This window comes from Anticarsia gemmatalis, chromosome 9, assembly GCF_050436995.1.
Source record: "Anticarsia gemmatalis isolate Benzon Research Colony breed Stoneville strain chromosome 9, ilAntGemm2 primary, whole genome shotgun sequence".
Classification (NCBI taxonomy): domain Eukaryota; kingdom Metazoa; phylum Arthropoda; class Insecta; order Lepidoptera; family Erebidae; genus Anticarsia; species Anticarsia gemmatalis.
Genome location: NC_134753.1, coordinates 911,292 through 924,418, shown reverse-complemented (window position 1 = coordinate 924,418; position 13,127 = coordinate 911,292). Strand labels below are relative to the sequence as shown.

The following is a 13,127-nucleotide window of genomic DNA, read 5'->3' as shown; positions in this document are numbered from 1 at the left end:
CTAAACAACAAGGGCCAGGCCAACGCTGGCTTGTCTGTAGACTGGCGCCAGCATTACTGGCTTCGTGTAAACTCTGCTTTATTTTAAGCGGCTTGTGGCTATATTCAGAGGCAGAAAGTTAAATAGTGTATATTTACAACGCGAGCGTCATACGCCTTGTTCATATTACTTCGTTCCCACTGTAGTTCAATCTTCATTGTGTTTTTGTGCAAGTTTCCCCGACAACAAGAATATTCTCACATGGCTTGAGATGAACATGAAAAACCTATCACGTGCACCTTATGTGCTAATTTAGATTATTTCTTAGGATCACTAATTATAGTTCAAAGTTTTTGGTAACGTAATTGTTGGAATGATTTCACTTTTATTTTTTTATACATATACGTCATTCATAGCTAGTTATATACGCACTGTGAGTTGTTATATAAACAATGACAGCCAGACCAGTGACATTGTCTTTTCAGAGTTATGTAGATGAACAGTTTAACTCAATTGACTGCCTCCGTGGCGCAGTGGTTTACGCCGCTATTGTTGTGTCGAGAGATCGTGGGTTCGATTCCCACATGGAACAATTTTTTGGGAGATCCACAAATAATTGTCTCGGGTCTGGTTTGTGTCGGTTGTTTGTAAGTTTGTAAAAGTCTCCGCGACACAACAGCAATTCTAAGTGCTGAGTTGTATTTATAAATAAAATATAAAAGAAACTGTGTTAGATAGTTATACCAACTTTAAAGCTACGTCGAAGATTTTCAAAACAAACATAACTTTTTAGAAAACGTCTCAGTTTTTAATACTGACTTAGTAAAAACCAAACAATTACTTTCTCTTTCATACGTTCTTCTACTACATGCATTATCAAAGAGGCTACATAGTTGCAGCATTTCTTCGCAACAATCAATTGAGATGAACAGTTAATAGGTTTTTTGTAAATATGGACTAACAACCTGTTTTAACGCAATATAAACCTCGGTGTACACACGAGTATGTGAAATTCACTTATAACTTACTTTTACTTAGTATTTATAAGCTTAGTTGTAAAGTGCTTTAGTGGTGTTATGTACTTGCATAAGCATATATGAAATTACGCCTTTTTTATAGAGGTAGGCAGAGAACTCTTAGGTATTAAGTATCAAACATGCTTTTACATACATAATTTAAGTACATGATATCACGCCTTTTTCCCATAGGCGTAGACAGAAATTAACGAACTCAATTGCTACGATCCTTACAAACTTCCCTTGCCTCATTCACATCCATACATCTTGTCATACAGGACCGCCAGTTACGAGTACTCCGCACCAGACCTTTTTGCAAGACATCGCTAATATAATCTGGGTGTGTAAAACTAATCTTAGTTTAAAAACTAATCTATCTTTAACTAACAGTAGATAAAACCAAACTACATTATTTGTGCTCTACTTAAGAGCTGACTGACCCAAATCCCACGAGAAGTAATGTCAAATTTGATTGTTTGTACAACCGTTTAATGTTATCTGCTAGATTTATCATTAATCTTTTATCTGTCGATAGTTAAAGGTCGCAGTTAAATGATGGAGTGCGGAGTATCATTTATTTAAGTTAAGTAAGATGAGGTTAGCTAATGGTAAACAGTCATACTTTTGGGTAATACGATTGTTTGAGATTTTTAGGTAGAGTTAGTTTGAGCTTTGCTCTAGACGTTTACACAAAATTATCTGAATCAATTAAGGCATAGTGTTTTGTTACTTTCCTGGAAACTGAACGAGCTGTACGTATGAGTACATTATAAACTATGCGCGTTTTCAGTTAAAGAGAAATAATTCTTAAGATAATGTATTTTGTTGACTAAAGAATGATACTAAACAAAAACCATGGAAAAAAAGGTAAAGAGATTGGGGCCTTCAGTAACGACATCTAAAAACTGTAAAACAAAGTAAAAAATTGACAAAATGTACATTTCAAATGACACCAAAATTTCTCACGTGAAGCCAAAAATCTTCACGAAACATTTGTGTCGCAAGGCCAGTCCTCGGGTCCTAAGACTTCCGCGTCCTATATGAGAACTGGGACGATTGCGACAGACAGACCAAGAGTGCCTCCCCCCTCCCCCTCCTCTTCTACACGAGAGACTAGACTGCCATGACCTACGTGCACGCAAATTAGATTTATTTGTAACGATTGTGCGAAGTTTAAATGTGTTTCGACTAGAATTTCTCGCACTTGTATAGGTTAATGGAATAAATGAGTTCGTGTTTATCTCAGGCAAAGATAGTTTTATATTAAAGTCAAATTGTTTAAAAATGTTATATTTGCTTTGATCTCTGGATTTGTTTAATTTAAAGTTTCTACATGATACACACATAACATCACTCCTGTTGAGCCCAAAGGTGTAGGCAGAGGAGTATGAAATACACTCGCGCTTCATGATGAATAATATGAGTCCCATGTAATGTAACTGTAATCCCATGTAATAATAGGGGGTGAGTCGATTGCCATATACCGAGCACGTGACCAAATTCCGTTGATTATAATATACGAGGAAATAATTGAAGTTTTAAGTTTATATAGAGTATGAAACTAGTAGCCTCGCCAAAAATTTATTCTAATACATTTACAATAACCTCTTATTTTAGTTAAGAAGTATATTATGTAATATATAATATAAATTTACCTAAGTACCAACAAGTTCAATAGCAACTACCTAGTACCACCTACATGCTCTTACGTATGTGAGTGCTAGAACTAGGTATTCAATCAAATATGTCATAGCAAATACCTACATACTTACACACTGACCTTACCAATGACGCATAAAATATAATGTTTATGGAGTTAAATTGTAGAGTTTGCGGAAGCATAGGCACAAAGTATAGACAGATATAGATTGTACGAGTGGGTTTTTAAAACAAAGTGATATTTTTAAAGATTGAGTATATAAAAAAATAAGGTGACTTTTCTAAATATAAAAAAATAAATAAAGAAACTAAAAAAGTTTAATAAAAATATTTTAAAATCACTATTATGATTTATCGTTACTCGTTATTTAAAAAATAAAATAAAAACACAAGTCATTCTGTTTGTTGGGATGCAAATACCACTGTAGTTTAATAGTCGTTTTTGGGGATGATAGAAAGGAAGGGCTACCTAAATACAGAAAAGGCTATACGTTCTGGAAAATGAAACAGCGAGCTATTTATATAAAGTGCTATCTAATATGTAAACCGATGTATATTAGTTATTGACATAATAAATTGTGATATACACTCGTTAGAAAGGTTAGCTCGGATCTTATTTGTTTAAATGTCAAAGTACCCGCCTTCTATGTATAAATATTTGTTACACAAATAAGTAGATGATCTTGTTTATGAAGATGTCAGTAATAAAAATAGTTTGCGAATTAATTACACTTTTATTCAGCTGTGTGGTGTAGTATGCGTGTGAGTCCGTTTTGAGATACTGAAATGAATTCCCTAGACTGTAATTTTTTGGTCTCCGCCTACCCCTGTAGAAAAAAGGCGTGATTTTATGTATGTATATTCGTGTAGAATAATCTGTGAAACTTCTTTACTGATTAATAAAAGCAGTAGAAGAAATGTGGAAAACTGATTACTAATCTACAAAACCTTTTAACTGTACACAATCACCCCATCACGAAAACAATAACACAACCCGAAAATTTTAAATAATCTATTTATCTAAAATAGTAAATAAATAAAAAAACATGATATAATGACACAAACACTACAATGCGATAAAAATAGCTACATATTTTCCTCTATCTAAAATCACTAAAACTTGTACTGACCCAATCTCCGGCCTGAATGAATCATATTCATTAATATGATAATATCATGTTGCAATCATATCTGAGTTACACTTCAGTTTAAGTGAACTTAGCCCACGCGTGAGTAAGTAGTTATGACCGTAATTTTGGACCCAGTGGGTACCTTGTAGGCGTGAGAACTTTGTGATAACAAATCTTATATTGAAAATTTGATATCATTTACCACGCAAAATGGTATCTTTTAGATTCGGAGGTAATTGACGTAGCCATTTATTATATCCCGAATTATATAAAATTCGCGTTGCAATGTTTGTGTTTATAAAAAAAATGTTTGTGTATCGACCACACGTCGGGTCCAAACGTCTTCACCGATTTAAGTTTAATTTTTTTAAGTATAATAAGTTAGCCTACGAGCTATTCTCAGACTTACCAAGGGGTTTTTTAAGCCCCCAATATAATTTAAGTTTTACTATATATTAAAATAATATGGTAAAACCACGTTTGCAGGTTAAAAAGACTCCGGTGCTAAACAGTCAAGACTAGAAAAATATAAAGTGAACATTGCTAGCGCAAGATGTGACTTAAAAATAAGCTCGAAATATACACACGTATCTTATGGCTTAATAGTGATAAATGTACAAGTCACTGAAATTTTAGAACCATATTATACATACGTAAAATCATGCCTTTTTCCCCATAAGGGTACGCAGAGACCAAAGAACGCCACTTGGTACGATCCTAACAAACTTCCCTTGTCTCATTCACATCCATACATCTTGTCATACAGGACTGCCAGCTACGATCTATATATTATACGTATAACCGTAATATATCGTATAGAAAACCGTCTTTTATCCCCGTGTATCGAATAAACCGTAACATCGTATCGTCTCACATCGGTTTCACTTTCGTTTCGCTATTACTTTCGGTTTACGGTTTTCTCTGCGTTAGGTAATGCTTAGTTAGATTTTGTATGTTAATGCAATATTCGGTTAAAATTAAAAGTAAAAGTCTGTGGTCTATGGGTAATTGGTTTGTTTATGATATTAGTTTAGTTTTAAGAAAGTTTTTCGTTTTTTTTAAGTTGATTGATGTAAATCTAGGCTTAGGTTAAAAGTCGTGAATAGAAATGAGATTATTTTTACGATAGTTATTTTTTTTAATTATTATAGTGTGTAATTTTTGTAAAAGTTTAGATAGTTATAACTCTTGAGTACGATTGAACAATTTATGTATAGAAGTACAAAGTTCGATTGAAATCGTATTTAACTTTCAGTTTGATAAATAATTCAAGAATTAATAAAATAGTGCAAATTATATTTTTTAAACAAAAAAGTACAGAGTCATTTCAAAGATTGCATCAAAAGCAGACGTAAAAATATTGTTATTTTAAAAATAATTAAATTACATCCTATATTATTATTCAAAATAAAAAAGAGACTTAAATTCTTGACCTAAATTTCTGAATATTTTAATCTTCATTTAATTAGCTATGTTAATCATTTCGCAACAAACTGCACATTAATAAAATATGACTCAAATAATTTAATGAATTAATTTTATAATAAAAATTATGTAAAATTTACTTGGTGCATTTTTTTCTAACCTTTTAAATGCTTGTAGTCGAAAGTGTAAGTGCGTTAGGGTCCATTAGACCTAGAGAAGGTTGTCGACCCGAGCAACCAGTTGTCCTTTCCGAGAGCAACTAAGTTTAGACCTAGGCATTAATCTTATTGCCTAACATTTCTAGAATATATCACATTTGTTAACTTTCATTTCGTTTTAGTCCTTGAATGTTAAATAAGTTCACAGTTGAAATGTCGACTGCGTTTACAATAATTAGTAATTTATACGCGTATTTTGCTATTTTAAATTATAATGAATTATTTAAATTTAAGTGTATTTTTACATTTAGGAATTATTTTAAAAAATTACTATACGTTTTTCGTTATTTTAAATAAGTACGTAAATAATGTTAAATGTAAGTACTTTCTATTAATAGCGAAGTAATTTAAATACAATTACTTTTTCATAACAAAAAGTAGTAATAAAAAGTTGCAGCACCAAATTAGGTGCCCGCTTTTTGTGCTTAAACAAACACTAGCGCAAAAACTAACAAAAAATCTTATATACTGTTAACTATCCTATAAATTCACTAAAGATAAAACGACAATAATAATTCACATGCAAAACAATGGACGCAGAAATGTGGCTTAGAACCACCATTATTTCCAAACCACAATAGAAAAGAAATACGAAAAAAAAATCCACTGCTTCACTTTGGCATCCAAAAAATCCGGGGTGCGTTCTAAAACCACATATCTGCACTTATATTTTTGACACTTACATAAAATTTCGCCATTTTTGGGGGGTAAACTGTCACTTGTCACTCGCGGGCACAGCGCATGCGCCAAGAATACGCGCGGCGAATGGCGGCCGCTGAGAGCCGCGTACTATATAACCTCCCCCCTCAAACTATTATTATATTAATTACATTCAATGTTTTCACTTCGAACGTGGACCGATCTGGATCACTCGCTTCCTACATCGATAATCCCGAATCTCGGCATTTAATAGAAAGTTTTAAAGTAGCAATTTTGTTATTATATTAATGGTTTGGGCAATGCTTTTAAATATTTCTCATTACGTGTTATAGGCCGTTCTAGGTTGATTGTATCTATTAATAGTTGTTACTTATGTGATCAAAGAAATTGGATGTTGCTTCATGTTAATGAAAGTTTTCGTGAGTACATTCGTTCAAGTAACTCGTTAACTTGCCTCTTAGTTCGGCTAAAGATGGACATTGATGTTTAAGCCTACGAAATACTGCCATTACCGTGCCTAACTGAAAAGTTGTTGTAATTTGTTTTTCCTTCACAGTAGGTATTAGGATAGATAATAATTATATTACATAATATATTATGAAGGTTATCAACCTACATTAGCGTTTTCTATAGCCTGTACCAATAGGCTACTGAATAACCTATTTTCATTTTTAATCTATCACAAGAGTAACTCTAAAATAAATTATTACAATGTAACATTTTGTAAGTAAGTAAATAAAGTTTAGAAGGTTACCTTGTAAATTAAACTAAGGGCCTGATACTTTGTACTTACGCTCATCATTAGTCTAGCCTTTCTTCCCACTATGTTGGATTCGGCTTCCAGTCTCACCGGATGCAGCTGAATACAAGGATTTTACATGGAGATACTGCCTATTGGACCTCCACAACCCAGTTACCTGGGTTATAACACGATACCCCTCGGTTATCACTGTTAACGACTGTCAAACATATTTGAAAATGCAGACGGGCCCACAATTTAACGTGCCTTCCGAAACACGGAGTAACTCGGTATGTATAATATGGTCACCCATCCACGAAAAAACCTTTGCATTTTATTATGCCATATTATGTAAAACTCAAATTCCTATATATTACGTTTACTATATTTTAATGTTATCTACATTGTTTTTTCTACGTACATGAAAGTAGTTACCTAATTGTTATACAACTAATTATATTATTTTACGAGTCCAGCAAATAAATAAGAAAGTACGTACAAATGAAACAAGTAATTTTTACACTACTGCACACAAAAATTTTGAATTCAGAATGCCTGAAATTATTTAATTGGCTGCATTTGAAAGTTTAATATTTTTTACTTACCAAGGGCAAAGACTGCTTCTCTTTAACCATTGCACTAAATATCACTGGTTCGATTTCCACAAGTAGAAGATTAAGCACCAACTGAAAGACTTCAGAGCCCAATATTACTTTTAACTATGAATTTGTAATGATACTATTTTACTGAGATATATTTTTTAAAATAAATATTATATAAAATGAATGCTTACTCAAAAAAATAAAAAAATCGAATAATAAAAATATATTATAAAAAACGTTTATTTTATACATTTAATAAATATAATTATTTTATTTTCATGAACAAGTAATACCTCAAAAAGCTAGGCAGTAAGTGAAATACCTTTTCAGTATCCAGTCAACTAATTTGCAACAGGCTGAAAAACAAGTGCCTTTGCTCGTCAAGCATAACGCTCGTAGACAAGCCAGTGTTGCCAGTTAACAAATTATTACGAGAATGTTGCCACATAATTAAATTCTTACATCATATATTACGTTCATAAACTTGATATTATTGAGTGGCTTACTGCAAGATAATTGTTGGATTTTCTAGAGCCTAAAACTCGTAAATTTTGTAGATAATGTCTTAACATAGTAGTAGTAATAAAATGATTGTGATTTTTTACTGGTACATAATATTATCATAATAAGCATGTTACTTTAGATAACTTCATGATTTAACGGTAATTCATGTACACGTTAATTTCTATATAAACACCAAGAACCGTGAAAGTTGTATGCTTAATTTAGGTGTCAATATTTAACCTATATTAGGAATATTCTTATTTTCATATTTTACGTCTATCGTTTTATCTTTTCATCAATTTTCTTACCCAACTATACCTTAAGCCACTCATTTGAGGGTTGAGCCCTCTTCAGTCTACAGCAGTCATCATCTTTTCCACGCACCATTTCCATACAAACATCTAAATATTTAAAGGGGATAAAAGTTTGTATGAAAATTCTGATACGTCACAAACCGCGCGAACGAAGACACGGACTAGAGCTAGTTTGTCATATAGCTCTACATTGTCTTTTAAGCTTGGTGGCAACTTGAATTCAAGATTGAATGACCAAGCTGCATAATTATAAATCGATTTAACAATGAATCCATATATTACGGAAGTAGTTTTTGAAATATCTGCAGAAGCCAATAAATTACAGACTTATAATTACAAATTAAATTGCTCATAACACATCAAATTATCTTTTCAACGGATCTGTACAAAAAACATTATTAATCATATGTTCTAATTTAAATCTAAACCAATCATTATCCCATTTATGTATTAACAAATTAATTAATTATAAAAAAACATGTCGATGATTTAATTATTATGTAAAAAAACTAGTTTTTATTCATTGCCAGTTAAAGTTTGACTTTGAATTTGATACAAACAGGAGATTGTGTAATTTTAAGTGCATTCTTGATAGTTTTATTGTCAATGTCATTTTATAGTTTGTTTGTTATTTTAAAGTGATTAGGTAATTAATCAGAGTGTTATTTTTTACAAAGTTGACTAGAAGAAAAGACATCAACGCGTTATGCTTAAAGCGGGCTATTTACGTAGAGGTCTGCCACGAGAGGATAAAGTATAATCCTATTTTTCTTTAACTAGTGAGATATAAACTGTCTCTTCAGATATTTTGTTCAACAGATACCAGCGTTTTACAAAAGATTAGATCCTTTGCGCGTTTAAAGTATCATACAACTTTATCCAAGACTTCATTTTCGTACTGCCGTTTTCGACAGATTTTCGATGCTATCCATATTTTTCAAAAGCTTCAAAATTATTCCTTGAATAATCTTTTGTTACTGTTTATTTGCTATCATTTAACTGGGATGCCTTTATTAACAAGATCACTCCCGAATGCCTCGGAACTATAAACAATAAACAAAATAAAAGTATTTACTTAACTACATAACAAGTATGATCATTTAGTTGATAATATTATATAGTGTTAGATACCTGTGGGCGACCACAATATTACAAAATAGTGTTACAACTTTACAAGTTCTGCGGTCAACCATTCATCCGCGTTGAAACAGACCTCGTTTATATCATACACAATTAACAACAGTAACTGTCTAGGAAAATGCATATCTATATTAAAATCTACATAACTAACAATCAGTTATTAATACTCTTTCTCTAAAATAACGTACAAATAAATATCCTTTTCTTTGAAGATTAACAAAAGAGTCTATCCCCCGGTATCTGAGTACATTTAGGAGTTGTTTATCTTCTTGTTTTATATGAGTTTAAAAAAACGTTATTGAAAAGATAAACTACTGCTAAATGTTTCTCAGAAACGGGGAGTAAGTGACCTAATTTTTAATGGACATTTGCAGCGGTCTCTTGCTATCGCAGACATAGTTGTTTGGTGTTTGCCCACTTTGCACAAAGTGGTAATGATTACACTATGGTCAGTGTCATAACCACAATCTGTATAAATAAAAATGAATTACCGAAATGTATGTATGCGCATAACCTTTAAACAACTAAACTAAATTGGATAGTTATTTTTTATATGTTTGTTACTGCCGGGACAAGGTTTGTATGGGATCGGTAGGATCATAATTCCTACGTACCATACCGGGACGAATTTGGGCTAGTCAGCTAATAATTAATTAATAAATATCGATAAAAATGCAAAGATTTTGGCACAGGTCTTCGTGTATTTGTTGCCACGTTATCTGTCAAACAGGCCACACAAAACTTATCTACTGATAGGCTTTAAGTAAAGTAAAATAGACTTTGAAATTCACAGATTCGCTAGATAATACTTATAAAAAAGTTATATGAAACATTTTAGAGGCTGTATAAATCTGGATCTTTCTACATTATTTCACGTCCCACTGATTTACAAGTATTACGATACAACTTTGACCGTTGTTGGGCGCCCATCCAAGATCTTGAGCCCATTATGTACTGTGAATGCTAATATCATATTAATGTGGACATCTGGCGGCACTGGCGCTATCTAGCGCCACTATTGAGAAACTAAATTTATATGAAAGGGAAACTGTTTTATGTTTAGTTATTCGATGAAGAAAACTATCACAGGCTTGTTTTTCAACTAGATTTTGGTATACGGCACATACGTATGAAAATATTTTGGATAAACATTTATAATTCTGAGATGTGTATGAAGTAGTGTTACACTGCAGATGACAAATTACTGGATTCGATTCCTTGTGAGACAATGTTGTTTAGTGTCTTGGAGTAAAAAGTGCCTGTAGTTTTCCTGCTAAAACATCTCCATCAGTAGTCTGGCGTTTGATTACATCATCTCTTTTTGGCAATAGGCTCGCCTCTTATAACATAGAATCTTCACTGGAAATCTTTGAAAAATTGGTATACACCCGTATACTTTACTTCGGGTATAAATGAAAAAAAAAGGATTTAATTATAAAAAATGTGCGAATCAGGGTGGATAAAGCAGACAAAGAAACGTGTTAAATGACTCCGAATCAATGATCATAAAGAGTAATAAGTCATTTATACTTACACAACGCTATTCCAAGACATTTATTAAATAACATTTCCAACAGCTCAGTAAACAGGCATCGAACCTGTTATACTTTACGTAAGTCACGTCAGTTTTGACTAGTTTATGCATATTTCATATGAAAGGAAACTGTTATGAAATTTCGCATGAATTATAATTAAAATGGATTATGATAATAATCGATAAATGATAACGACGGTAATGTAATTTCCTTTTAATATTGCAGGCTAAGGAATGTGGGCTATTTTTTGTAGGGATTTTGCATTAAGTCGTCATCAAACTGAATTTCAGTTGATAAGATCTTATATGCGATTGCAAACTTTGATGATATACTCCTGGTACATCTTCTAAATTATTTTGGATTCCTTCGATGAAAAAATGTTAAAAATAAATATTAGTTGTTAAAAAAAAATTATTGATTCGCTTTTCGACAGTGCCAAGGTGATGTTGGGTCTACATAGATACAATACGCAAAGTGGCTGGAAAAGCAGTTCTATAAGTGGGTTATATCAAGCAATGGATTAAAACAGCCAAAAAATAAAAAAAACTGTAAATTATTAAATAAATACGAATACTTTAGCGTATGTACATTAATCTACAATAAAAATGAAAATAAGGTTTTCTCTAGTTAGTAAATGTCGGAACTATCAATCACATGTATCCCTTTGTTCTTGCCTTCGGAAGACAATGTGAGGAAGCAGAGAAACTGACAGACCTTGAGTGTGATGGTTAAAATGTCCCTTGTGATGTTGATAAGGATGTTTTCTTTTGTTGTTGACATATTTCAAGCTCAGACACCCAAGAAGTAACTGAATGGGTTACGAAATTGTAGTCTTCTCCTTCTTGTCGTATGGTTAGTGGTCAACCTAGTGTCATAGTTGTTCAAGCCACCCGAAGGCCTTTGACGTGGCTTAACGACTGTTATCTTAATAGACAACAACCGGGACCGGCATTTTACGTGTGCCCTGTTCAAATACCACTATGCGGCCACCCATCTTTGCTTAACCCACATATCGTTTACCGAACGGTGAGCGCAACTGGCTACGGGCGCCTCAGAAATTGTAGTGTGTGACAGTGATAGCCGAGTGGATCAGTGGTAGCAAAGTTTCAAACCACGAGGTTCTTTAAATTTGCGTATTTTAAAAGTGTCAGAGACCTAAAATAATTAGGTAATTACATGCCTAGTCGATAAATGAGACTAAAATCTTATATGTTCTGTGAACTTTACTCAAATATCTTACAAAAAAGACACCTGCTTACACCATAGCACATAACACATGGTGTAATTCAAGGTTTATCTTACACAACATCAAACGGAAGCACTAATGTACAATATGGTATTGTACCAATTTTATTAAGAGTAGCCTTACAAAATATTGAACATAATCACCTCTTGCACTGTCATAAGAACATACCTCGTTGGGTAATTTTATTGTTATTGTTTTGACGTACTTGAGTGCAGTTATAATTTACTTAGCTATAATGGTTACTTATTTTACGACCTTGAAAAAGATATTGATTGTGATCGTGAAATTTGTAGGAGGATAGCTCTACTGATCTCATTTTTTGTTGGGTTTATCATTATTGTTATTTATTTATTGCTGTGCCACTGCTGGCTATCGGTCTCATCCTGAATTGAGGCGTTAGGCCTTGAGTTCACCACACTGGCCATGTGCTGGTTGGGGACTTTGCACACCTTTGACAACAACAAAGAAATTCTGTCTAATGTTTTCCGCACAGTTAGTTAGAACAAAGGATAATTATTTATAATACACACATATCTTCAAAAAGTTTTTGGTGTGTTGCCTCGGGTACGAACCGTAGACCACTTGCGTCGGATGTGCATGCTTAACCACTAGGCTGTGACTGCTTTTATCTTTTTATTATTATCATTCAATCGTTTATCTTCTAAATTATCGTATTAATATCAACGATGAAAATAAATACGACGAATAAATCTTCTGTAAAGAACAGTTTTAAAAAAGAAACCCAATCCAACCGTATGTTTAAAATATTTAAAGATTGCGGAGTCAAATTACCGTTCTGCATCGAGAGCTGATAGATCCATAAGACTGAGTTTATATTACAAAAGTAAAACAATATCTAAAACATCTAAAATAAGAAGAAACGTATTATTTATCAAAGAGATTACCGACGCAGTATACAATGCCTTATAATAAATATCATATCAATATGAATACATAACT

The 13,127-nt window shown here is 32.6% G+C and overlaps 1 protein-coding gene and 1 long non-coding RNA gene across 2 annotated transcripts in view; both read right to left on the bottom strand.

The window, feature by feature from the left end:
- LOC142975400 (uncharacterized) overlaps positions 1-6,251 on the bottom strand; it is a 53,950-nt gene extending 47,699 nt beyond the window's left edge. Inside the window, exon 1 of the mRNA XM_076118213.1 lies at positions 6,111-6,251. Coding sequence (XP_075974328.1) covers positions 6,111-6,125 — 15 coding nt within the window. The 5' untranslated portion in view covers positions 6,126-6,251. The remainder of the gene's footprint in view (positions 1-6,110) is intronic.
- A 639-nt stretch (positions 6,252-6,890) lies between these two features.
- On the bottom strand, positions 6,891-7,836 carry LOC142975343 (uncharacterized). The gene is made up of 3 exons (XR_012959613.1): positions 7,751-7,836; positions 7,432-7,520; positions 6,891-6,946 (listed from the first exon to the last, which is right to left on the bottom strand). It is a non-coding gene; the product is annotated as an uncharacterized LOC142975343 (long non-coding RNA).
- Between the last annotated feature and the right edge of the window lie 5,291 nt (positions 7,837-13,127).